At 40.5% G+C, this 26,797-nt stretch overlaps 1 protein-coding gene across 4 annotated transcripts in view; it reads right to left on the minus strand.

Moving 5' to 3' along the window:
• Positions 1-26,797, minus strand: part of KCNT1 (potassium sodium-activated channel subfamily T member 1) — a 257,835-nt gene that overhangs the window by 52,814 nt on the left and 178,224 nt on the right. For all 4 annotated transcript variants that reach the window (XM_063432887.1, XM_063432889.1, XM_063432890.1 and 1 more), the window contains 4 exons: positions 26,469-26,543; positions 19,817-19,900; positions 17,762-17,856; positions 1,232-1,412 (listed from right to left, as the gene is read on the minus strand). In XM_063432887.1, the coding sequence (XP_063288957.1) occupies positions 1,232-1,412; positions 17,762-17,856; positions 19,817-19,900; positions 26,469-26,543 (435 nt within the window). The remainder of the gene's footprint in view (positions 1-1,231; positions 1,413-17,761; positions 17,857-19,816; positions 19,901-26,468; positions 26,544-26,797) is intronic.

A 26,797-nucleotide genomic window follows, 5' to 3' on the forward strand; every position in this document is an offset into this window, starting at 1 on the left:
GTATAACAGAGCTCCACAGCAATAATACTCCCAGTAATGTGTATGTAAACTACAATAAATATGTTTGGAAATCAGTCTGTGTAAATAAGATACATTGTTCTTCTTCTAAATTACATTCTAGTTGTTATTAGAAAATTAAGTAAGATTTCTCACAACACCCCCGCCCCGGGTCACACCCCTAAAATTAAAGTGTCCTCTTTGTCCATTTGAAATGTTGGGAGGTATACAAATATCTTAATTCAGCCCTTTAATATGCATTTTAAACAAGCCTTGTCTGTTATAAACGGTGCCTGATCACCCCAAACTTCACTAGAACCCCATAGAACACAGACACAAAGTTTAAAGTTGGATAAAAATTGGTGCAGCTTTAATTAAATTTATATATTAAACAATAAATGAAGGCGATTGTCAAATCAACACTTAACACGACATATTAAAACCCATTTATACCCACATACAATGACCCAACGATAATGAATTGGAAAACGAGAAAATAAATGAACCACACTCCAATTACGTGAAAATCCAGGTGCTAAACTGGACCATGGGCCAGCACCAGCCCCAGGGAGTAGATATCAGTGCTAGAAAGAGGATCCAGGCACTCCAAGTATCTTCACATTTATTGGAGCAAGTCAGACACCGCAACGTAAAGACTCGTTCAGCTTGACAAAGACCCTTCCAGGGGTCAAAACGTTGTGGTTTCTCACTTGTCCCAATAAATACATTTGAAGATACTTGGAGTGCCTGGATCCTCTTTCTACCACGGATACCCACGATAATTAATAGCAGATACAGCAATACTACCATAGAACATAATATAAAATAAACACGGCCACCGAGGGCATCTTTTTCCAACTGCCTCTAAGCAATGTCAAGGCCGATTCCCTTTCCCTTGCTGTTCCATGGGCTTCATGATTCTCTGTCTAAACGTCTATTGCATTTAAATAATTCTGTGAGTTGTAGGCCATCAACATATGGAAGGGGGGGGAAGGGGGAGGGGAGTTTGAGATCCCTGGTCTATACAATTATTTTACTGGTTTGGGAAGCAGAGGATAATAGTTGTTGTCAAACACCCGAGATGGAATCAGTTCGGTCACAGGTGATGCTGGGTCTTTTTCCCCCTTTTCATTCTACAATTGTTAGGTTTTGTTCTGTTTACAAGATTTTCATTTGAAGTGACCACAAAATATCTTACTAAAATAAAACAAGACACAACTATTTATTAACTCACCTGCAGGGGTAACACTACAAGGGCAACGCAGATCATGATGACCACCAAGAGTTGAGACGGCCAGATTTTAGGGGTGACGTCCCCGTACCCCACTGTAGAAAAGGTAACAATGCAGAAATAAAAGGATTTGAAGAGGGATAGGTTTTCTCCAGCTCTTTCCAAATGCTGGATGCCACACATTCTGGAAAAAAAAGAATTGATGTATAGTATGCAGACAAACGTGGCAAGACAGCTTCTTTTATTGAAAAAAAACCCAAACTGTAGAACATTTGGCCTTCTAGAGAGAAAACAATGTATTTAATGTAGAATGTGAGTAGCTTGGCAGACTGTACAGTAGGTGGCACTGCAACAAGCTGTCTCTGAACCCTGTCCTGCATGCATTTGAGTTCTGTTTTATTTTTTTTAGCATGCATGACTAACTCCAACAGGCAACGCATTTTCTCCAGATTCTATCAGCTGAAACAATGTTTCAATCTATCAGGGCCATTCACTATAGTGAACATTTAAAGTGAATTTAAAATTTAAAGGGACACTATAGTCACCTGAACAACTTTAGCTTAATGAAGCAGTTTTGGTGTATAGAACATGCCCCTGCAGCCTCACTGCTCAATCCTCTGCCATTTAGGAGTTAAATCCCTTTGTTTATGAACCCTAGTCACACCTCCCTGCATGTGACTTGCACAGCCTTCCATAAACACTTCCTGTAAAGAGAGCTCTATTTAGGCTTTCTTTATTGCAAGTTCTGTTTAATTAAGATTTTCTTATCCCCTGCTATGTTAATAGCTTGCTAGACCCTGCAAGAGCCTCCTGTATGTGATTAAGTTCAATTTAGAGATTGAGATACAATTATTTAAGGTAAATTACATCTGTTTGAAAGTGAAACCAGTTTTTTTTTTCATGCAGGCTCTGTCAATCATAGCCAGGGAAGGTGTGGCTAGGGCTGCATAAACTGAAACAAAGTGATTTAACTCCTAAATGACAGTGAATTGAGCAGTGAAATTGCAGGGGAATGATCTATACACTAAAACTGCTTTATTTAGCTAAAGTAATTTAGGTGACTATAGGGTTCCTTTAAGTGCAACAGGAATCATATTCTATCCCACCCACCCACCCTCATTTTGGATACTCTTCTCTTAAACCTGAAGTTCACTTTTAAATCTCACTATAGAGAATAACACTGGGAATATTTTTTTTTAACCCTTTAAAACTATGTAATTATATACAGTGCCAATGAGATTTTACTTGGGAATCAATATAACATTTTCCAAATTATGACCGCAAACTAAATTCAATACTGTAATAATTTTTCAAGACAACACATCGAGGACATGGTGTGATAAAATAAATGTAGAGAGAAACAATCAGTGTAATAAAAAGGAATAAACAGGGATGATCCCAAAGCACAAAAATTCTGGCAGGACATAAGTACCGTGTCACAGTTTGCCATTGCTGAACGTGCTTATTGTCTATTTTGGCAAAGGGCTGTGTCTGATCAGAGCCCATTTATTTTAATGCCTGATTTCCTCAGCCTCAAAAACACAAAGCTATGTTAACATACAAAAACACCATGAATGGAGATTGGAGACGCACCTTGAGGTCTTTTGCCAATAGCGATTGGACATGTTTTTTGGGCAAGCGAGCCAACGGCCTTTTAACGAGCGCATTTCAGAACAGATTCATGGTTCATATTCATTATACATTTATTAAAGATAATGAAATTCATCAGCAAAATGAAACAAAACAAACACACACACACAAAAAAAACTATTTCCCGCAAACATGATTGATAATCTCTTCCTTTTTCACAGAATGTTCCAATCTTTGCTTTCATGCGAAATAATGCTGATGACGACGACTGTCAAACTCAGCCACAAATAAGTATTCTTTGCACTCAGATCTGAGTGACTCATGTGCTATTGTACCTGTAATGCACATTTATTTTATTATAAGCACGGCTGTAACAATGAACAGCATGTTCGCTTGTGCAAAACTAATTATGGCTTCTTTTTTTATTATAATCTTTGCTATTTAAATCGAGGATTGTTCATTATAATGCGGAACATTATCCTGGCCACAGCGTGTAATAACTGTAATCTAACGTACAGAAAATAAGCTGAAAATGGATGCATTTTTTTTTTTCATACTTCGTTTTTTCCTGTACGTTATTATTCCTGTACGTTATGGACACTTACATTATAAAATGGTTTAGGCTGAAACGGCAGATATTAAAATCTTATTTAAGCCGTATTAGATTATTATAAGGACACATTACTGGGAGTATTATTGCTGTGGAGCTCTGTTATACACACACAGACACATTACTGGGAGTATTATTGCTGTGGAGCTCTGTTATACACACACAGACACATTACTGGGAGTATTATTGCTGTGGAGCTCTGTTATACACACACACAGACACATTACTGGGAGTATTATTGCTGCGGAGCTCTGTTATACACACAGACACATTACTGGGAGTATTATTGCTGTGGAGCTCTGTTATACACTCAGACACACCAACAATATGGAGCTCCTATAAAATAAGAACATTAGGATAGAAAAGATGGACAGAGTGGTTTGGGCACAAAATAGGGACTGTCCAGTCTAGATAGGGACACTTGGGAGGTATGAGTCCACAACAGGTGGAGTGAGGGACGGTGTATGAAGCATTGGCACCATTTAGACCACAACCAAATTGGAAAAAAATGGAAGTGAGAATTTTTCGGTTTCAGTTATTTGCGTTTCCCTTCTGAATTCTCCACAATTCTTACTCCACTCATCTTTCACGATTCGATTTCTTTAGCGCTTTTAAGATACATTGGACGATGCAGCACAAAGAGCCAGAGAAACTTTGTATACTTTTATCCCACGCGACAAATTATGCAATGCTACTAAATGTATGTTGGAAAAAAGGAGAAATGATTCGTGAGAGACAAATGGATATTATAATAAAAAGGTATTAACCATTTCAATTATTTTAAGGTCTGGAAACAGATCTGAGTAATTGTCATGAATCTCAATAATAATCATTGGGGTCTAAAATGTAAAAGCTTAGACAGCAGGTACAATGCAGAATCACATAGTTGACAATAAATTCGGAGTATGACCGTACACAGTACACAATTTATATTAGGGATAGAGATATCGAGCTGATCCGTTTAGCTAAATAATGATACTTTTTAAAAATAAAACAGTAAATAATGAAAACTTTAAATTGTATTAACACAGTAAATTTGTCTGTTAAAACTTAAAGGCAGCTGTAGGTAAAATGACTCTTAAATTCGGTCCGTTTAAGTGGTTGCTGTGGTAACCCGATTGTAGACATTTATATTGCAGGAGAAAATTTGCCTTTTCTCTTACTTAAGGTTATTAACTTAATCAAGGCCAGTCAAACTCCAAAAGACTAGCTTTTATTTTGTTTGTGAACATACGTTGATTTTTTTTTTTAAATACTTTCGTTTCCATGGCAACTTAGTTAAGTATATCTTAATCAAAAGTATGGGTGGACATTGAAATTATATCCCCATTAAATGAGAAGGTAATAAAACGGATATATCCATTGTTATAAAAATATATATAAAATTTTATTTCATGTAAAATTTTGAGAAAAACACAAACAGTGAAGATTTGTCGTGGAGGAGGGACTTTGAATCAATACAAGCAAATATCCCAGAAAAATCTCCACTGGTTTGTTTTTTCCTTCTCAACATCACAAGATTATTTATTTATTTTTTTTAGAAAAAGCCTTATTGGCGAATAGTGTCAGTGTTTATTTTTTACTGTGTAATAAAAAGGACCAATATACTTTTTAATAGTCTTTTAAAAATGTTTTTTTATTTTTTTAAAGAAGATATTGTACTTATCGAGATAGTCCATTTGATGGGGGAACAAAACTACCGAATAATAACATGTTATCTTGAGCAAGGCTATGTGCTCATAAACATGTGAGTATATAAACTATAAATATATACCCTTTAACAGAGTGACACTGTTGTAGCCTCTTTCTCTTACTGTGGAAGATAGATTGAAGCAAGGCACTGAAAAAACAAGGCTCCACCAAAAGTGAATTGCATAGCATTTCAAGGCATTACTTTTTCCTGCTGGGATAACTGTATCTTGCAAAAAATCCTGCTGCAACTCTGAAATTCAAAGCGGGGATTTAAACCACAGCTGCCAGACTGAGTAAGAGCTAATCTAAAAAGCTCTTCTTCATACGAATGTGATACCTACACGTAATATTTGTATTTAAGGTATTGAAAAAAACCAAAAAACAGCTTTACACTATATCTCCGATTCTCTCCTTTTAGGGCAAGTCAGAGAGAAAGAGTACAAAAAGTAACAATTCTACAATAGATTTTTAGACCTTCATCAGCTCAACATTGTTATTTTTTTTAGAATTTAGAAGATAGTTTTTTTTTTTTTTTTTTCTTCAACTCTTTATTTAAATGTCGACTGGCACATTGCATCATATTTCTTTTGGCCTACGCAGAGGCCCAATCAATAGGATCATCTTAAAAGCTGCAATACAGAAAGGAAGGGTATGTTAGTACATAGAAAATACTTCTCAATTGGCTTGCGCAGAAGCCTTTCAGGCATATCTTTGTGTTGTGCCGAGTCCACATGTATTTAAATTTCAATTTCGTCTCAATTCGTAGGTATATACATTCATTGAAGACTATTGTGCAGTGAGACATATACAAGTAAAAAATATCTATCAAAATAACATATAATAGAATAGGGTAATATATGTACAGTATATGACAGGAACTGTAAAACCAGTAACATTGGGTATGTCATGCTATAAGTTGTATCTTCACGACTGTCGGTTATGGGGTTATGCTGGTTTGTTATATGTCATATTGTTCCCAGAGCGCCCAAGTTTTTTGGAAGGAGGCATTGGAATCGTGAACCTGTGCAGTTAGCTTGTCCATCAGGTAATTATCCCTGATTTTGGAGAGGACTAGGGAGATCGGGGGTATTTCTTGTTTTATCCAATATTGTGCTAATGCTCTACGAGCTGCCAGGTTAAGCATATTTAACAGCTTTTGGTCGTGTTTATTTAGCCCCTCCGTTGGCCGTGATAGTAGGCAAGCCCACGGGTCAAGTGTTATCCTGCGTTGCATAATGCTCGAGGTTAGGTCTGTAACACTTTGACACAGTGCCACCACATGTGGATGTATGTGCCCTTCTCTCCACAGAGCCTCCAGCAGGTGTCTGTGGGACTTAGTTGCATATGGCATTGTTTAACAGGGGTCGTATACCACCGGAGTAGTATTTTGTAAGATTGCTCCTGGAGGGCTGTGCATACGGAAACTTTTGCATTGGCCTCCCAGATATCCTGCCAGTCCGTCCCGTCTAACGTCTCCCCTAAGTCCGTCTCCCATTTGTCTGTGTAAGTCTGATTGCCCCAGGTCCCTGATTCTAGGCATATATGATTGTATAATAGCGAGATTAGTTTGGTTGGCATACGCTCTTGCAAGCAAAATTTCTCATAGAAGGTGAGCGGCTTGGCTATTGCCGTTCTGACTTCTCTGGTCTGTGCGAAGTCCCGTACCTGGATATATCTGAAGAAGTCACTTGTTTTTAGTGGGGCCAGGGATTGTAGATGTTGGTAAGTAACTAATTGGTTGTTTGAATACAGGTGTGTGTAGCGTTGTAGACCTGTGGCCTCTATGCCCTGAAACTCTCGTGCCCTCAGTCCGGGTGGGAACGCTCTGTTGCGCAAGACCGGAGTCATTGGTGACGGTAAGTCTGTGAGTTTGTTTCTTTGCGACTCTGTCCCATAAGCTTAGGGAGTTAAGAATCGCCGGGCATTCTGTCCGTAGGATTACTCTATGTTCTCTGGGCACCCACATTAGGAATTGCGGTAGGTCAGCTCCTGTCATGAGGGATTCTATGTCCACCCACCTACGTTGATTAGTCGGGCAGTGCCAGTGAGCTATTTGAGCCAATTGTGCGGCCTTGTAGTAATGGTGCAGGTGTGGCATACCTAAACCTCCCCTCCATTTAGGGTTATACAGAGTTGCCTTGGCTATCCTGGGTCTTTTTCTTTGCCATATGAAGGCGTCTATTGCCTTTTGTGTGTCTGCTAGGTCGTTTTTGGTGACCCGGATTGGGAGTGCTTGGAAGAGGAATAGTAGTCTTGGCAGTATATTCATTTTTACTGAGTGTAACCGGCCAAGCCATGTAATCGGTTTGTCTGTCCAGTTGTCTAGGTCTGTCTTAAGTCTGTTGCGCAGCGGTGTATAGTTGTGTTGGTAAAGTGCTTTGTGGTCTGCGGTTAGCCTGACGCCTAGGTATGTGAGTGTGGTCGTGGACGTTTTGATGTGGTGCGTACGTCTAATGTATTGTAACTCTTGTTCGGGAATGTGAAATGGTAGTGCTATTGATTTGGTGAGATTGACTTTGTACCCGGATAACTCCCCGTAAAGTTGAAGTAGTTTTTCCAGATTCGCCATTGAGGGAATCGGATCTGTCAGTGTGAGGAGGATATCGTCCGCATATGCTGCTGTTTTAAATTGCTCCCCCCCAATTTGCACCCCTTTAATATTTGTATCTGTTCTGATGAGATGCAGGAGTGGCTCAAGTACTATCGCGAATAACAGTGGCGACAAGGGACAACCCTGTCTTGTACCATTGCTCACTCGGAATGGTGTCCTCGGGGCGCCCGTTATTATGGTTTGTGCCTGTAGGTCTGTCTATAGGGCTTTTATGGCAGTGATGTATGTGTCCGGGAAGCCTTGTAATTGTAATAATTGGAACAGGAAAGACCATTGGACCCTATCAAAGGCCTTCTCTGCGTCAAGGGACAATGCCAGGGCTGGTGACTTAGAGTTAGACATGAGCCACATCAGATCAGCTCCTCTGCGTGTGTTCTCGTATAATTGGCGCCCTGGCATGAAGCCTACTTGGTCTGGGTGTATTAATTTTGGGAGCAATGGGGTTAGTCTCCTCGCCAGTATCTTTGCGAATATTTTTAAGTCCGCGTTTATAAGTGATATAGGTCTGTAATTAGTGGCTAGTGTTCCGTCTTTGTCCGGTTTGGGGATTAAAATTATGTTGGCCGTGGCCATGTCGCGGTCTGGGGTGCCGCCTTGGAGGAAGTGGTTGTATAATTTGGTGAGGTAGGGGGCTAGTTCCGGTTTATACCTTTTGTAATAGCCCATGTCGTACCCATCCGGGCCCGGTGCCTTGCGACCTTGAAGGGTTGCTATCACCGATTCTACCTCCTCCTGTGTGATGGGGCTCTCTAGGATGTTGGCCTCCACTGTGGACACCTGGGGGAGGTTTAATTGGGTCAGGAATTCTGTTATGCGTGTGGTATATTGTGTCTGCGCTTCCCCTTCTCTTGGTGTGTGGTTGTATAGGTTCTGGAAATATTCGGTGAACGTGCTATTGATATCTTTCGGGGTGTGTACCAGGTCATTGGCAGCTGTTCGCAGCGTGGTTATGGGTTTACGCCCTGGTCTGGGTCGGAGGGTCCTTGCAAGTAGTGTGTCCATTTTGTTGGCTTTTTCATAGAAAAAGCGCTTGGACCAGACTAAGGAGCGTGCTATGTCTGCTATGGTGAGTTCTTTTATAGCGTGACGTATGGTTTGTAGTTTTGTCTATATGGTGGTTGTGGGCGCCTGCTTATGTCGTTGCTCTAGTTTCCTCATTGTGGTTTGTAATTCTAGGAGGCGTTTCGTTTTGGTTCGTTTTTTATGTGTGGCTGCCTGTATGAGGTGTCCCCGTAACACCGCTTTGTGGGCTGCCCACAATGCGGTCGGGTTGATGTCTTCAGTGTCATTAGTGGTGAAGTAGTCTAATATTTTCAGTCGGGTAGTGGCGGATATGTCGTTGTCAGAGAGTAGGTCCGTGTTGAGTCTCCATGTCCAAGTGTTGCGATGTTGACCTATGCCTAAGGTTATAGTCACATCTGCATGGTCCGACCATGTGATATTGTTAATTTCTGAGTGTATTAGTTTTGCCATGCCCGCTCCGTTGAGGAGAAGGTTGTCTATTCTGGAGTATGTAGTGTGGGGTGCGGAGTAGTATGTATAGTCTAAGGTGTCTGGGTGTTGAAGTCTCCACGCATCCATTAGTCCAGTGCGTTGTAGAAAGGTATGTAGGAGTTTGTCTTGACCCCCTCTCCCCTGTGAACGCTGAGTCCCTGTTTTAGAGCTACGGTCGGTCGCCGGGCTGGGTACGGCATTTAGGTCTCCTCCCACCACCATTATGCCTCCCTGTAGGGAGGTGAGTAGGGATGTTATTGCATTCCAGTATTCACTGTCTGGCTTGTTGGGTGCGTACAGATTCACTATGTGTAGTTTGGTATTGTAGTAGTTGCCGGTGATAGCCAGGTATCTGCCTTCAGAGTCATTCTGCGTGTGTGTGACCGTATAAGGGCATCTCTTGTGTATGAGTACGGCCACGCCTGCGTGTTTACGTAGCGCCCTGGCTTCGTGGACAGTGTTGTATATGTTATCCCCTAGTTTGGTTGGCGATGCCTTCGGTATGTGGGTCTCCTGTACCAACGCTATGTCTGCTTTTTTTGCCTTGAGATCCCGTAGGAGTAATCTGCGTTTGGTAGGTATGTTTAGGCCTTTGGCGTTAATGGATAAAATTTTTAGTGTCATGTGCCCGTTACTCTCGTGTGGCGTGTGATTGCTGAGTGTGCGTCTTCCCTACCTGTCCGTTGTCCGTTGGTCTCCATCTCTTTGACATACTGTATGTCTTGGCTCTCTAACCATATCTGTTTCCTACCTCCAGTCGTGTTAGTCATACCCAAAATCATAAATAAAAACATGAACAAAAACATGCAATAACAGTAAACATTTGGTACATAGTAATGTAACAATTTGCGCACACTGGTCTTACAACGCGCCAGTGTCGGGTGGGGGTGCCCCTCTCCTTCGCAGGTCCGAATTTTCTCCTGCGAGGGGGGGGGGGGGGGGAGTCTCCATTCCACTGTGCCTCTGTATGAGGCCTCTCAAACTGTAACAGGGTCGTGGAGCCTAGCTCCATATCTTGAAGCCCTCTGAGCTTAATGGGGTAAAGGCGGGAGGCGGGGGGGGGGGGGGGGGGGAGCATACAGGGGCATTTGGTTTATCAGGTCTACCCGTTAAATATGAACCTGTTACCCCTTGCTACTAACGGCGCTCTGGGTCTCTGATTGAACCAGGGACCTGTTTGATCTGCCGTATTTATGTCGGGGAGGTTATAAGGGTGGTGCAACACACGTTATTGTAATAACCCCATTTGTAACATTTATCCGCGTAACAATATCTTTTTATTTTATTTTTTTAATATTTTTATTTTTTTTCCTTCAAAATAATATAGTTGTTTTAACATTTTGGTGTAGCCCTTTACCTAACCCATGTCACTATGTTTAACAGGTTGCTGATATGGATAGGGTGTTGCTATCTTGGGGGGGGGGGGAGGGGAGGGGGGGGGGGAGGGGAGGGAGGGGGGGGAAGGAGGGGGGGGAGGGAGGGGGGGGGGTGCCCCAATGAGCTGGCAGTGTGCCGCATGTTGGGGTACTCCGTGTGGGGGTCATCATATCCCAACATACAGCACACAAGCACCCCCCACCTCCACGGATCGCTCCTTCAGAGCTGGGTGCAAAAAATTGAGTCCCATATAGAAGACATTAACTAGGCAAAGGCAGCATACGATACCAATCAGCTGAGAGCGGTGAGGTGTACGGCAGTTCAGGTGAGTCTTTCTCTCCTTAGGGACCGGGTCCCGACAGGTTGGGAGAGTGAACCTTGGGTGGTTGTAAGGTGACCGCTGAGAGTCTCATGTGTGGCAGTCTGTCGAGGCTTTAGCTGCTTTGGCGATTGTCCAGTTTGCAGGTGGGTCTTGGGGGGAGGGGTGCCCCAATGAACTGGTAGTGCACCGCATGCTGGGGTACTCCGTGTGGGGGTCATCATATCCCAACATACAGTACACAGGCACTCCCCATGTAGAAAACCTCAACTAGGCAAAGGCAGCGCACAATACCTATCAGCCGTCAGCGATAAGGTGTACGGCAGTTCAGGTGAGTCTTTCTCTCCCTAGGGACCGGGTCCCGGCAGGTTGGGAGAGTGAGTCATAGGTGATTGTGAGGTGACCACTGAGGGTCTCAGGTGTGGCGGTTTGTCGAGGCTTTAGCTGCTTTGACGACTGTCCAGTCTGCAGGTAGATCTTCAAGCTCGGGCGGTGTTTCCCCGGATAGGGCAAAGCTTCTTGGTGGTTCTATCTGTAGGCTCCGAAGGAATCTTAATGGGTCTCCTCCTGGCTGCAGGGTGTAGGTAGTCCCGGCCTTGAAAGCCACCAACTTGAAGGGGTGTCCCCATGTGTATTTGATTTCCCGCTCTTGAAGCAGAGTTGTCAGGGGTCTCCAGTTTCTCCTGCGTTGCAGAGTGGTAGGGGAAAAGTCCTGGTATAAGGTGATGATAGAGTTTTGATAATTTAGCTCGTTGGTCCTAGCATACTTCATCACCGCTTCTTTTGTGGAGTAGTAATGAAAGCGGATGATGATGTCTCTCAGTGCCTGTCCCTCCGTTCTACGGGCTCTGAGCGCTCTGTGTGCTCGATCGATTGCCCAGTAAGTATCAGGGATATCTGGGAGTAAGTGCTTGAAATAGTGCTCCATTTTGCTCACCAGGTTCCCTTCCGCGGCTGTTTCAGGGAGGCCTCTGAGTCTCACATTATTGCGTCTGGAGCGGTTGGCGAGGTCTTCCACCGTAAGTTCCAACTCACAGATCCGCTGTTCCATTGCTCTTGAGTATGATGCGGCGTTGTTATGGGCCTGTGTGACCAGATCCATCTTTTCCTCTAGGGCCGCAGTCCGGGCTCCCAGCGCCTGGATTTCTGCCTTGACCTCTCTCGTGCTGTTGGAGATTTCCTTGGCAAGGAAGCTTTTCACCTCCTGAAGTTTAGCCAGTATTTGTGCAGGGTCCCCTGATTGCGTTTCTGGCATATCGCTGCCTGTGGTAGAGGCCGGGGAGAGGGATCCACGCGGGCTGTGCTGGCGGCCATCTTGTGAGGCCTGTCTGCCTCGCGGCGTAGTTAGCATGTCGGCCACCGATCTGCCGGTTTCTCTCCTGTCACCCTTCTTTTTCGGGTCGGGTTTCAAGCCGGAGTGTCTGCCAGGCATAGTGGAGGGTGTTGGGCTAGTTTTTGGGTCTCGATGCTTATTGCTAGTGCCGGATTAAGAGTGGATTTGGCGGAGCTCCGGAATTATGCGGCCATCCCGGTCGGTGTTTAGGCCACGCCCCCCCAGATAGTTTTTTTATATATATATTTTTTATTATTATTTTTTTTATTTTATTTTTTTATTAGAGGAAAAATAAAATGTGTTTTGGTTTATTCTAATAATTGGTTTTCGGCTTTGCAGGAAGTAAAAAATGCGTTTCAAAACCTCCTGTTGTTCAGATGTCCTTTAATATGATAGACAGACAAACAGACCTGCATTTAAAGGGGGTATAACAGTGATACCCTTCATTGCGGAGGAATTATGGACTATGCAGTTCTGCGATCTGTAGTAGCTTTATTCATGAAACTACATGAATGAAGTTACTATGCAAACATCCCCAAATCACATTTCAGCTAATATTACAAATTGTGTGACTCTTGACAAGAAGGACAAGACAAGATGGCTGCACCCAAGAGGACAAATAGTAGGTTTCTACATCTCCCCCTTTCTTCTCCTTCCAAGTATGTTAAGCCCCCCAGCATTAGACCATGATAATGAGTTGGAAAAGAAAATTGCTCATGGAATATCTTCTTTTACAATATTCCTTAACTTCAAAAGAAAAATTGTAATCTTTATGGTAAAAATCAATAGATCTGTGATGAGAGCCTGGAGCTTTTAAACCGCTTTGATTTATCCAGACGGAAAATAAAATAAAAATGGATTTCTGGCTCACATATAAAACAATTCTTTGTTTTTGTCTAATATTACTGTAAGTTACTCACAAAAAAACAAACAAAACAAAAAAAACCTCAACAGATAAACGATGATTTTTTTACACAGAGCCCTAAAGTGCATCTGTCAACTTTGTTATTTTGTCTTGTTAAATCTACTTAAAGAAATGGTATATACGCTGTGTCTTTTTTACGGAAAGTGGAATAGTTTAAGACTTGTCAGAGTTATTATTCAGACCACATTATATCTCAGCACACAGCAGCATTAATTTGCTTTGCGTTGCAAGGACTGCGCACCATAACCAATTATTGATTTTCACAAAATGCAGGAACTCGAGAACAAAGAATACAAATTGTATCTGTGCTTAATACAGTAAGACTGGGATTTTCTTACACCTACTCAGATACACAAAACAGAGAGGCGGAAGGAGGGGGGGTTTGTGCCAAATTTAGGACATAATAGTTTTAAGCAACAAGTTCTAATTGCAAGATTTGGAGTTTACACGAAGAATCTCTTTTGAGTAACTGTTTTCAGCCTACAGAGACAATAATTGCTGTGATGTCAAGGGCCAGGTGATTCAGCATCTGACAAGTCTGTGTCACAATAACTCAGCAGTAGAGAATTTTGCCCATTAAGGAAAATTTCTCGCTTCGTATTTATGTGATGCTTGGAGCTTTCCGATTGTAATCAAAGCCAAATGTGAAGCTTATTTCGTCACTCGAGAACGCTGAATAGCAGTCTATTTTATCACTAATGAGTTCCTCCAGCATACCAAGCCACGTGGGAACAAAACGGGAGAAGATCATTTTGAATGCCTTACATTGGATAGTACAGCTCGCATTCAAAAATCGCTCTAACATTGAACGTTTTTTTAGAACGAGAATGATCAAATATTTATAGACCAAAAAGGATTTTAAATATTTTATTTAAAATTGTGACTTTTAAAAGAACACGTTAGGAATACAAACCTGTATTCCCAACACTGTAGTGCTCCTCTACCTAGTTCTAAAGAGGTTTTTCTTTTGTTTTTGTTTTTTTTAAATAACAAAGGAAGGCTTAAATATCCCATCCATGGCTGAGAAATATAATACACATACAAGTCTTATTTTAAATAAAATATTTTTTTTAAATGTAAGAAATTAGAAGAGAAGAGAATTAAAAAAAATAAATAATAATCTGTCAAAACAATTTCTAAATGTGCCCCCAAAATGGTGTTTCAGGACATTTTCAGTTTAATTTATTACACGCCTGTACAATGTTTTTATTTTGTTTATCATGTATTTTTTATTGTAAATATTTGAATTAGAAAATCATTACTAAGAGCTGCAACGTTGTCTTTTCCCATCCACGAGGAGAAGGGACGGATATTGCCAGCCATCCTTGAATAGATGTGATAAACATCCAGAAATTAATTTTTAATAAATGTAAATTCCTATATATGGCAAAGCAGACAACTCATTGTACATGTAGGGTGGTTACGGGAGGTCTACTGCATCTACCAAACTGGGATGTTTGCGATTGATGATCGAAAGACAATTCTTACCAAATCCAAGAGAGGGAGGGAGGGAGAAAATGGCATGTTTTCATTTTTTGTTCCGTCAAGTTCAGTGTAACATCTACAACAAAACTTGAACATTCCGATATTTTTCTTTATAGAGACTATTATAATTCTCTCTCTTATTTGTACCACTAAGCTCTCGGTTGAGCGGTTGGTGTGTTTTGGTACATGTTGAGGTTTTTATCCCACGTCAAGGACATAGCTATGAAATATATTGTGCTCTAAATAAAGTCAGGATAAATGATCATTAAAAGAAATTCCTACGGAGGAATTAGCATATCGTTTATTTCTAATCAAAATGTTCAAAGCAGGGGTTCAATGAAAAACATAAGGCTCAAACGTTAATATCCAATTAAAACAAATATCGCATTAAATGGATTGTTCCTCTTTCCAAATGAGAGAGGTCATATTGAGATCCTAAATTCAGAAGTGAAAAACCGCCTTATGGCTAAGAATCGAATAAAGATTAAAATACAATGATGAAAGTAATCTGTATACTTATGATCAAAGGGCGTTAAAACATTATTGTTCGAGACTCATTTAAAGATGTATGTAACGTTATCATGATAAATTATAAGAGACCCTGGCAATCCTAAAGGGTATACAGAATAATATTCCAGAGCTCCGCAGGGATGGGAGCTGTGCAAGGTCCTAAACACATGTCTTCACAAGCTGTCACTGTGCACTAAAAAAGGACCATTCTAACTTAAAGGGACACTATGGTCACCAAAATAACTTTAGCTTAATGAAGAAGTTTTGGTATATAGATCATGTCCCTGTCGCCTTACTGACCGATTCTCTGCCATTTGGGAGTTAAATCACTTTGTTTATACAGCCCTAGTCATATATCCCTGCATGTGACTATCACAGCCTTCCTAACACTTCTTTAACGAGTCATCTAATGTTTACACTTCATTTATTGCACATTCTGTTTCATTTAGAATTTCCTATCTCCTATCTATCTAAACAGAAACCGTATATGGATCAAATCTTAAAATCCTTTTGGGCAAGGTTAGAGGCACACCTGGGACCTACAGCACCAAGCATTAAGATGGGTACTGAGATACCAAAGCTTGAGACTGTGCTCCAAGACCAGTTCAAAGTGGATCATAAAAAACAAACTCTTCCTAAAAACGGACAAAACTGTCACAATGATCTTTGGAACAGTACCTAAATTACACAATTCCTACTTATCCATCAAAACAAATTCAAATGACACACTGACCGCAGTCCACTCTTTCAAATACTTGGGTATGTTGTTAGACCCCAATCTATCTTTTGGCCTCCACATAGAAAAACTCTCATCAAAACTTTATCCAAAACGAGGTGCCCTGTACAGAAACAAATCCTGCCTAAGCCCTACAGTAAAGGAAAAGATTGTACAGCAAATGCTGATGTCAATCATTGATTATGGGGGTGCAGTATAAGCATCTGCATCGCAATCCCACATTAATAAACTCAACACATTGTATAACTCGTTCTGCCAATTTGTGCTACAATGTAATTACAGGACCCACCATTGTGACATGCTAAAAGAACTAAACTGGCTGTCGCTGGAATCCAGACGCACCCTTCATCTTTCCAGCCTTGTGTTTAAGAGCTTTTCTGGGAAGTTCCCACCCTACCTGAGCAGAATGCTCTCCTCAGCTGTTCCCACCTCCTATAACCTCCGATCCAGTACCAGCACTTAATTTGGTCTACCTCAATACAGGCATACCCCGCTTTCCATACACTCGCGAGTACAGACGTCCCCGCGCCCTTTCTGTCCGCGAGTGAACATTAAATGGAAGGTTCTATTCTCGCCCGGAACAGCTCAGTTCAGTGTCATTGGGGCAAGAACTTTTCACACCTTCTGGCACAGGTTAATCATCTCAAATTTATAATGCCTACATACGTATACATATGTTTTTTCTGCCCATACATTGTACACAGTCTGCAATGGGCTGCCATCCAGTGAAAGGGTTTACCCTGCCATTTTCTATAACTATGACTTAGCAGCTTAGCTGCATTAGCCACAATTCTGAGGATTCAAAGTTAAACCATAAATGCTTAAAGTGATGAAGAGGTGTTTCTAAACAAAGTGTGCAACTAAGCTACAAATACAAATTGTCACTGTATTGGCAGAAAATGGCCCAGTGGGCAGGTTTATTTTACTTTTCCTCCCAGTTTAAGGTTGTCAGATGAGTAAAACATTAAACATAAATGGCACAATCTAGAATGAGATTTTGGGTTTTTTTACGGTTTGTTTTAACTGAATAAAAGCCCACTGGAAATCACTAAAAAAAAAACACTGGAAATAAAATCACTGGAAATAAAATCACTGGAAATCTGCAGTTGCAGTATTAGTTATGCCTGTAAATCACTATTGCAATGCAGTACATGCATTGGGAAGTGAAAAAAGGTTTTGCTTCACTTTAAGTACATTTTTGTTTTACATACTTGCTCCGGTCCCATTGTGTACTTAAAAGTGGGGTATGCCTGTACAAAAAGAAAGCAGCCCAATCCTCCTTCTCCTACAGAGCGCCGCAATTGTGGAACGACCTCCCGCACAATTTAAAATCTTCTCCAAGCCTAAAATCCTCTAAGAGATCCCTCTCTACATACCTCAAAACAGAATGCACCTGTCATGGTGGATTATATATTTCCTACCTGTTCTTTGTTACATTTTGTATATATTGTGTATTAATATTGTTTTTGTATTTTATTGTACCCTATTGTATCAATGCAATGTTTTGTGGACTCAGGACATACTTGAAAACGAGAGAAATCTCAATGTATCCTTCCTAGTAAAATATTTGATAAATAAAATAAATAAATAACTCCTAAATGGCAGATAATGGGGAAGTGAGACTGCAGGGGCATGTTCTATACTCCAAAACTGCTTCATTAAGCTAAAGTTGCTTTGGGGAACTATAGAGTCCCTTCAATTTCTTCATAAGGGGGAAGTTAAATTGTATACAGGATATTGACCAAATAATAAATAAATAAAAAGCAAGCTCTTGAGGTCAGAATTCAATGCAAGAGTTTAGCTAACAGGGAGAGAATAAAGTGCAATAAATTGAATGAAATGGCATCTTACCCTGTGAAGACAAGGCACAATAGGGTGCAGATTAAAATGATGACTTGATTAAACATGGCAGACTGCGTCCTTTGGATAGCCCGATGAAGATCATTCTGAAAAAGATTGTCCATCTCTAAATCCACTTATAAAATAAAAACATGGTTATATTATATGCATAGCGTGATGCAGTGAGAACTGTTAAAGGGACACTCCAGGCTCCCACACACATTAGATGCTCTGTGTAGGTTAGGTTACAGTTAGTTATACTGGGTGGGTTTATATTATTAAAGGGACACTCCAGGCTCCCACACACATTAGATGCTCTGTGTAGGTTAGGTTACAGTTAGTTATACTGGGTGGGTTTATATTATTAAAGGGACACTCCAGGCTCCCACACACGTTAGGTGCACTGTGTAGGTTAGGTTACAGTTAGTTATACTGGGTGGGTTTATATTATTAAAGGGACACTCCAGGCTCCCACACACGTTAGATGCACTGTGTAGGTTAGGTTACAGTTAGTTATACTGGGTGGGTTTATATTATTAAAGGGACACTCCAGGCTCCCACACACGTTAGGTGCACTGTGTAGGTTAGGTTACAGTTAGTTATACTGGGTGGGTTTATATTATTAAAGGGACACTCCAGGCTCCCACACACGTTAGATGCACTGTGTAGGTTAGGTTACAGTTAGTTATACTGGGTGGGTTTATATTATTAAAGGGACAGTCCAGGCTCCCACAGACGTTACATGCACTGTGTAGGTTAGGTTACAGTTAGTTATACTGGGTGGGTTTATATTATTAAAGGGACACTCCAGGCTCCCACACACGTTAGGTGCACTGTGTAGGTTAGGTTACAGTTAGTTATACTGGGTGGGTTTATATTAATAAAGGGACACTCCAGGCTCCCACACACGTTAGGTGCACTGTGTAGGTTAGGTTACAGTTAGTTATACTGGGTGGGTTTATATTATTAAAGGGACACTCCAGGCTCCCACACACATTAGATGCACTGTGTAGGTTAGGTTACCGTTATACTAGGTGGGTTTATATTATTAAAGGGAAACTCCAGGCTCCCACACATGTTAGGTGCACTGTGTAGGTTAGGTTACAGTTAGTTATACTGGGTGGGTTTATATTATTAAAGGGACACTCCAGGCTCCCACACACGTTAGATGCACTGTGTAGGTTAGGTTACAGTTATACTTGGTGGGTTTATATTATTAAAGGGACACTCCAGGCTCCCACACACGTTAGGTGCACTGTGTAGGTTAGGTTACAGTTAGTTATACTGGGTGGGTTTATATTATTAAAGGGACACTCCAGGCTCCCACACACGTTAGGTGCACTGTGTAGGTTAGGTTACAGTTAGTTATACTGGGTGGGTTTATATTAATAAAGGGACACTCCAGGCTCCCACACACGTTAGGTGCACTGTGTAGGTTAGGTTACAGTTAGTTATACTGGGTGGGTTTATATTAATAAAGGGACACTCCAGGCTCCCACACACGTTAGGTGCACTGTGTAGGTTAGGTTACAGTTAGTTATACTGGGTGGGTTTATATTATTAAAGGGACACTCCAGGCTCCCACACACATTAGATGCACTGTGTAGGTTAGGTTACCGTTATACTAGGTGGGTTTATATTATTAAAGGGAAACTCCAGGCTCCCACACATGTTAGGTGCACTGTGTAGGTTAGGTTACAGTTAGTTATACTGGGTGGGTTTATATTATTAAAGGGACACTCCAGGCTCCCACACACGTTAGATGCACTGTGTAGGTTAGGTTACAGTTATACTTGGTGGGTTTATATTATTAAAGGGACACTCCAGGCTCCCACACACGTTAGGTGCACTGTGTAGGTTAGGTTACAGTTAGTTATACTGGGTGGGTTTATATTATTAAAGGGACACTCCAGGCTCCCACACACATTATGGGGAACTTTGTAGGTTAGGTTAGAGTTGACCAGCTGCTATCTATTGAACTGGATGAATTATTCAATTATTGAATCTGTTGTCCTACTTCTGGTTCAAATAAAGTTATATTTTGCTGATACAATCAAACATACTTACAATCATATTTTCCAAAACGCATTTTGCCAGCCAGCAGTTTAGGAAAACTGGAATGAATAAATTCCGCAATGGAGCCCAAAATATCTGTAAAAAAAAAATAAATAATGTAACTTTTGGGGGGGGGGGGGGGGGGAGAGGGGCTGGGGGAGAATTACGGCATTGATTTAAAATTTACATAATTTAATATGATAAAATGATTTTAATTATTTTTTGATCAATATATTTCTATATAAATATATTTTTTATATTTTGAACAATATTAGATCAAGGCCCAAATTAGATCATGCTTCTGTAAGTTTATTTTTAATGCCTAAAAGCCAGTATTACAATATACAATAAATCTTGCACATGTAAAATCTAATTGGGCTATTCACTGTAATTAGAATTTTAGGCCAATAATTCCACATTTGTTTTTGGAAACCTTTTATTTTTTTTTCTCCAATCATCCATGTTTTCAGTTGAACTATTTTGGCCCAGATTTTGATATTCAGTTTTAATTCACAAAAAAATCTGCAGCATAGCGTGAAGAGAGGAAGAAAGGAGAATTGTAAATACAAAAAAAAAAAAGATACAAATGAAGAGTCGGATTTTCCTGGAATGTAATTGGAGGGATTCAGGAGAAGTTTTAATAAGCCACAACACAGACAGTTGAGTGGTTTATAAAAGGTCTCCAGATTCCAAAAATGTATTTCTTTCCCCAGAATACTCTCCATAATGTGTCTTATGTTACATGATATTTTCATAGTAAGGCTAGGAATAGGGTCCTTTAATCTCGGCAAGTTTAGGAATCTTCTAATCTCAACCTATACAAGACTGATGGGTGATGGGAGTTCCATTTTCTGTATTTCTTTCAGCCCCTTTCCGTTTTGTGATGCACCACGCAAGTAAGTACAAAGTAAATCACACTGTCTGCGTCCCCAGCACCTCACCACCACGTCCAACCTTTGTGTAGGGCAAACAGGGCGCTCGCCCATCACAAGTGCCATTGATCCATCTATATATGAAACAATCATTGGCACGCTCACCTGCTGCAGTGCTCGGCTAATGCTACTGGCACAGGCTAGCTGCACACATCGATCTATATTAATGCTACCGCATTCAATTTGAATAAAGAATAATGCCTAGCCCAGCCCTGGATTGTTATGTGTGTCTATAAATGCTTGATCTACGTTGAATCGAAGTTTGCTTTAAAGTAAAATGACATTTCCTGATTGAAAATAAATCATCTTAGAACGTTGTATGTTGATTTTATTTGCTTGGCGTTTGCGTTTCCAACCTTCCCACCATAAATTTCTAATCTTCTCCTAAGTAAACAAAATATAATAATAATGGGACAAGTGCAGGACAAGAGGAGGCAAAACAACAAGGGGGTATGGTATAGAGTGGTGGGGCTCAGTGGTGGCAGGCTTAGGGCCCTGACACTGAGAATATTAAGGGTTGCCCTGCTAACCATGGCAGCCACCTCGCTTCCAGTAAATGTAACAGACAACATTTTCAGCCAGGTCAGGACATGTATGTCCATGTGTTGCATTTAGATTAGTTGCCCCTTGCATTGCAGTGTCAATCCCATCATGCATCATAGATTTTACAAATGTCACCCACCACGCACAATGCGGGATTTCAAACCATGATATGGACAGATATATTTTTATCATACAGGTTTGTGAATGGGTTAACCTGGACTTTCACGGGGAGCCTGATGGCGTTCGTTATTGGTTTTGCTGTAAGTAATACATCTTACGCAGAGTAAAATCGGACACAGCTGGTTTGGATGAACAGTTTATACGTAATTTAATTGAAATTATTTCAGGATAGACAGAGGTCAATTACTGACTGACGGTCATACTCGAAGGTCACCAGGAAAATATATAGAGATTACATCCCTCAAAATGTCACATTGAATGTCACTCCCATTAGGGGAGCAGGCAAATCATATCAAGAAAGACAAACTTAAAAGGACAAAGCTCATTGCAGCGGTCATGAAACCTTTAGGGGCAGAACTTTGCTTTTCCCCCCTTAGTTTTGGAGTGTTTTGACAAGAGCCAGTGTACCCCCAGCACGTCTGCTGCTGCCACTGACTGTATGCAGAATTCTACTTCTTCATTAAACATACAAACCCGAGTAGCTATGATCACTACCCATTATCTTCCTGATGGCTGAGGGGCTGGTATTTTGGTGCCAGAACAAACTAGTTTATTTTAAACTGCTTGAAAATTTTTGACAATAAAATTAACTGTCTGCACCAGCACCTAAAGATTCTTTGTACCACAACCACGGTGATAAACTGTTGTGGATATGATACTTAACGTGTGCCTCAAAGTGAGCAAATTTACTTCCTGGTTTGGTTAGAGCTCACTGCAGAGGCTGCACAGCACTTTAATTAAATTAAATAAAAACGGGGGGGGGGGGGGGGGGGGTAGGGGAAACCCCAAAACAAACAAACAAAAACTGTTTTAACTTCCCATCTTTTCCAGCACCGAGGCTCGATTGGTGCAAATCGCACCTTCAGTTATGTCATCCTACAGGAGTTGCTTCCTTGGCTTCGTGTCCAATAGCCCTGCAATCAAAACATTGCCGTAAGTGCTAAACGGCAAGGTTTTACAGTCCTGCAGGACTAAAACGACAGGGACCACTACAGCCAGATCACTTTATTGAGATGAAGCGGTCTGGGTACCATTAGTGTTAGGATCCCTTATGAGCTTAGAGAAAATGCATAATTGGAAAAACATAATAGTAACTTAACATGCACCAACAGAGAGTGGATAACAACAAAAATGTATGATTCAAAGAGAGCATCTTGAAGAAAATAGCTAATGGTATTATTTCGAACATTCTTTTTTCTTCTAATTCCTTTAAGAGTCCTTGGTACATGGAATGGCTCTCCAGCAAAGTTGTTAGAGCTGAATCAGAAGGAATGTTAAAAAGGCATGGTCACTTTTCTATAGGATAGTTTTGCTAATTTCTATATATGGCTGAACACGATGGACTTTGGTCTTTTTTTTTTTTAACCTAGATTTCTAAGTAACTATATCCTGCATTTTCTTCACAAAAAGAGGGGATCTTGGGACATTTTGAATTTGAATCAGATGCCATAGTGTGCCAGCCCTGCATTAGTTTTGTGTTAGAATGTATCCTTACCTCAGACAGAATAGCCCTAGTTTGTAAACCAGGAAATAACATTCAGAAAACAGTTTACATCTTAATTTATAGGATAAGCAGACTCTAATTGGCCAATTGGTAAATGTAAGATGTCACTTTATTAAAAAAAATTGCAACACTTAGATAATTATTTTGGCCACAGGCTGTGTAGACCTGCACAGAACACACACCCTTTGGCTATAATCTAAACTCCAGTCGCACGACTTTGAGCATGAAACTACATCAGACCCCAATTACTGCTCATAGCGAGAGACACTTTGCAGAATTAGCCGTTTGCAATTCACGTGTCCTGCAGCCTCCCTCCATCTACCCGGGGCTTCCTGAACATACATTTAATCACATAAAAGCCGTACAATACACATGATTCAGAAGTTCTGCTGACTACAAAAAGATTGCGTAGGAATGAAATTTCGAACTCAAAAGAAATAGTTTGTTTCCATCCACCTCTTTTGGTATGAGCGGAGTAATGGGGATCCCGCAGAGTCTGCCATTGAAAGAGACGAAAATTAGCATTTCAGTTTAACGTGAGAACGACATGAGGTGGCAGTCAGCATGTCGACACTGTAATTTTAGCTAGATTTCTACGCTGGGATCCTAATCACACCGAGTGTTGAAAAAGTAAGACTCCCAGGTTAGCAAGTTATGGCTTCGAAAATATCTATTTGGGAAAGATAAAATGTCCATTTTAAAGGGAAACCTCCAAATCTCGGGAAATCACACGGCTCAATAAAACACGTGAAAACGACTTATAACTTGTGTTAACCTATTTTTCGTTCAATGATCCATTTTCTTTTAAATACAATATTAAAGAATTTATTTCTAATCTAGTTCAGTCTGAGCACACAGCATGCATTGCACCGGGATATGGGAAACACAAATTGTGGAGAATATTTACCAAAGTATTCTGAAAAATGGAGGTTGAGTTGCGCCAATATTTTGATCTAATTTAAAGTGATCTAAAAAGTGACAGTTTTTCCCAACAAAATCAATTTCAGAATATATCCCGATCTGTAGTGGTGGCAGAAAAATAAATAAATTGCTCCACAAATTCACTAGCAATTCATAAAAAATTAGACAAATGATAAATCTCATCTCTCTCATTGTCCCCTTTTTCTCTCTAGGGTTTTGTGTGGGTAAAAATCAGTTTTGGTGTTTAGATTCCATTTAAAAATCTTCGATTTGTCCAAAATTCAGAAACATTTAATTTGGAACGAAACAAAATTAGGAAAAAAGTGTTCAGAAGGGAAACTAAATTCGGAAGTTCTTGTTCCAAAGAATACCAAATTAAGGTGCTGTTCAGCAGATCGCTGCCTATTTTCGTACCCTTAAATGTGATCTAACATAAGAGTACCAAATTAGGGAGTTCTCTACTAAACACAGTTGAAAGATCAAAATTAAAAGGTTTTTTTTTTTTTTTACTAAATTCTGATCTTGCAGCTGTGTTTAATAGATAACTCCCTTATTTGCTATCCTTACATGGGATTGCCATATTTAAGGGAACCAAATTGGTAGCTATCTGCTAAACAGCACCCTAATTTAATATCTCAATCCCACATAAGGGTAACAAATTAGGGAGCTGTTTGAGTTCAGTGGATCGCTCCCTAATTTGGTATCCTTTACAATGAGCGCGGTCCTATATTGGACCTGCTTAGGTCAATTAAGACATGACAAAGTAGGAGCACCCTTCCTCTAGGAAAGCGACTGTGTACTCCTGACACCATAACTGCTACAGTTGGCTGAAGTGGTTATGGTGCTTTGAGTGTTTCTTTTAGCTTGATAGCGTAACAAAGTATAGGGCCCATGTTTGCTAAACTAATAATGGCAAAAGTGTAAGAAAACATCAGGAAAGGTGTAACTGTGATCCTGTTTAAATTTTTAAAGGCTCGTCAGCCGCCATTAACATATAGATAATTATCAAAACGTTAGATTGTGATCCAGGAAACGCCGGCCAAGGATGTTCCCTGGGGTGAATAATCCGGACTCTCTCATTCAGCTGATCAACATCAACTCACGGATTTGGGTTTGTATCACCCAATACAAATATTTACTTACATACTCTACAACTGTAACAACACATCTCGTTTATTACATTACAATTTGCATTTTTGGCTGGAGTTTTCTGCACAGCGTTCGACAACAAAACAAATAAAAGGATCTAGAAATATCCATGTTAAATTACACTCTAACCTTCCGAACAGATAATAGTGACATTGTTTCCTGAGTGCTGTATGAAATACCACGACAGATTAATTCTGGTTGTTTCCCTCCCCCCCCCCCCCCGCAGATCCTGACTTTCTAAGTAGATGCGGCTTTCAAGGTCTAATAACAAGTGAGGGTAGGTGTGATGCTCAGTTAGGAGGAGAATTGGTTTTAACCTTGCTTCCTACCAGACCCAGTATTTCCCAACCTTCAGTTTGCTCATTGTGGTTATCACAAAGCTGCTCAGTGGCAATTTACTGCTGGAAGTGGAACAATGCGTTCTGCACACAGTGTTCCTGAGGAGTTTAACCATTTCAAAGTCTTCTAGAATCCTCGTTCAGATCTAAAATGACCAATGACATGCCAAGTCGGTCATGGTATAAGGGGATGAATAGTACTGTGTTGTGCATGTAGCTATGCATGAGTGATGGGAGTTTGAGTGGGTGTTTTATTTTCTCAAACTTGCTATACTGCAACCGTTTACCCAAGTGGTCTCAATTTACAGTTTGTAAAAAATAAAAGGTTTTAAATTAGAGCTTGGCTTTGACGATGACAGGTGAGCTTACACTCTATGGCCATTCAGGGGAAATAAAATACATTATTGTGATTTAAAAGCACTTTACGGAATTTGAGATAGCACACGTGTGATTTTGTGTTGTTTTTATGCCCATGTATTTGCTGTAAGCGTGATTTGATTTTGAGAGCAAGCATTAATATGTACTGGAGCCCTTAATCGGGACTATCCCGCCAGATCCAGGATTGTTGGGACATATGTGGTGTGTGATTTAGATTTTTAGGAAAACCTAAAGAGATAAACTGTTAGCAGTTCAGAATTTAAACCTTCACGGACTGTTTTTTTTTTTTTTTAGTAGATTTTACTTTTTAAGATACTGATACTCTTTTTATTCACCACTAGTTTATAACTCAAGTTTGAATGGCGCCGCAGGTAAAGAATGATTATTGTAACAAGATCAGCCGGTTAGGAACTGCAAGTGACAATAATAAACAGTGATTATTTCCTTCCCTCCCTCGATCCTCTCTGAATGCTTCCCAAAGTCGTCATTTTATCCAAATGCTTCGAAGCGACTGCTATTTCATTTAGAATTGGTGTTTTTCCATCGTATTTTTTTTTTTAATAGCTCGCATCTCATACAGAATTTGCAAGGGAGCCCCAGGATGGTAATATTTGCGAATTTCAATAACAGAAACGTCAGCATTCTAACTGATTTACATCGAGCCTCGTTTCCTGAAATCACCGGAGCGCAGTTAGAACATAAAAAAAAACTGGTCTTACTGTGATGATGAAGGGGACACTGTTAATCATCTCCAGAATGAATGAAATCCGAATGATCTGTTCCCAAATATTGCCCTGTAGAGGGGAGAAAAAAAAAATTAAAAATATCAGATTTGAGTGCTGAGGGGGGAATATCACCATAAATAAATCAATCAGGAATAATTTCATGAAGGCCTGTACTTCAGTTCTTATCCAACTACAAATCCTATGTTTCTAGCGAAACAATTACACTACAGCCATAGTCTATCCCCACTTGGAACCCATCAGCATGTACAGTTTGAAATCTTAACATAAAGCATTTGATGTATGGCAGCCTGTTGAGAATTTAG

This window comes from Pelobates fuscus, chromosome 9 (genome assembly GCF_036172605.1).
Source record: "Pelobates fuscus isolate aPelFus1 chromosome 9, aPelFus1.pri, whole genome shotgun sequence".
In the NCBI taxonomy this organism is placed as follows: domain Eukaryota; kingdom Metazoa; phylum Chordata; class Amphibia; order Anura; family Pelobatidae; genus Pelobates; species Pelobates fuscus.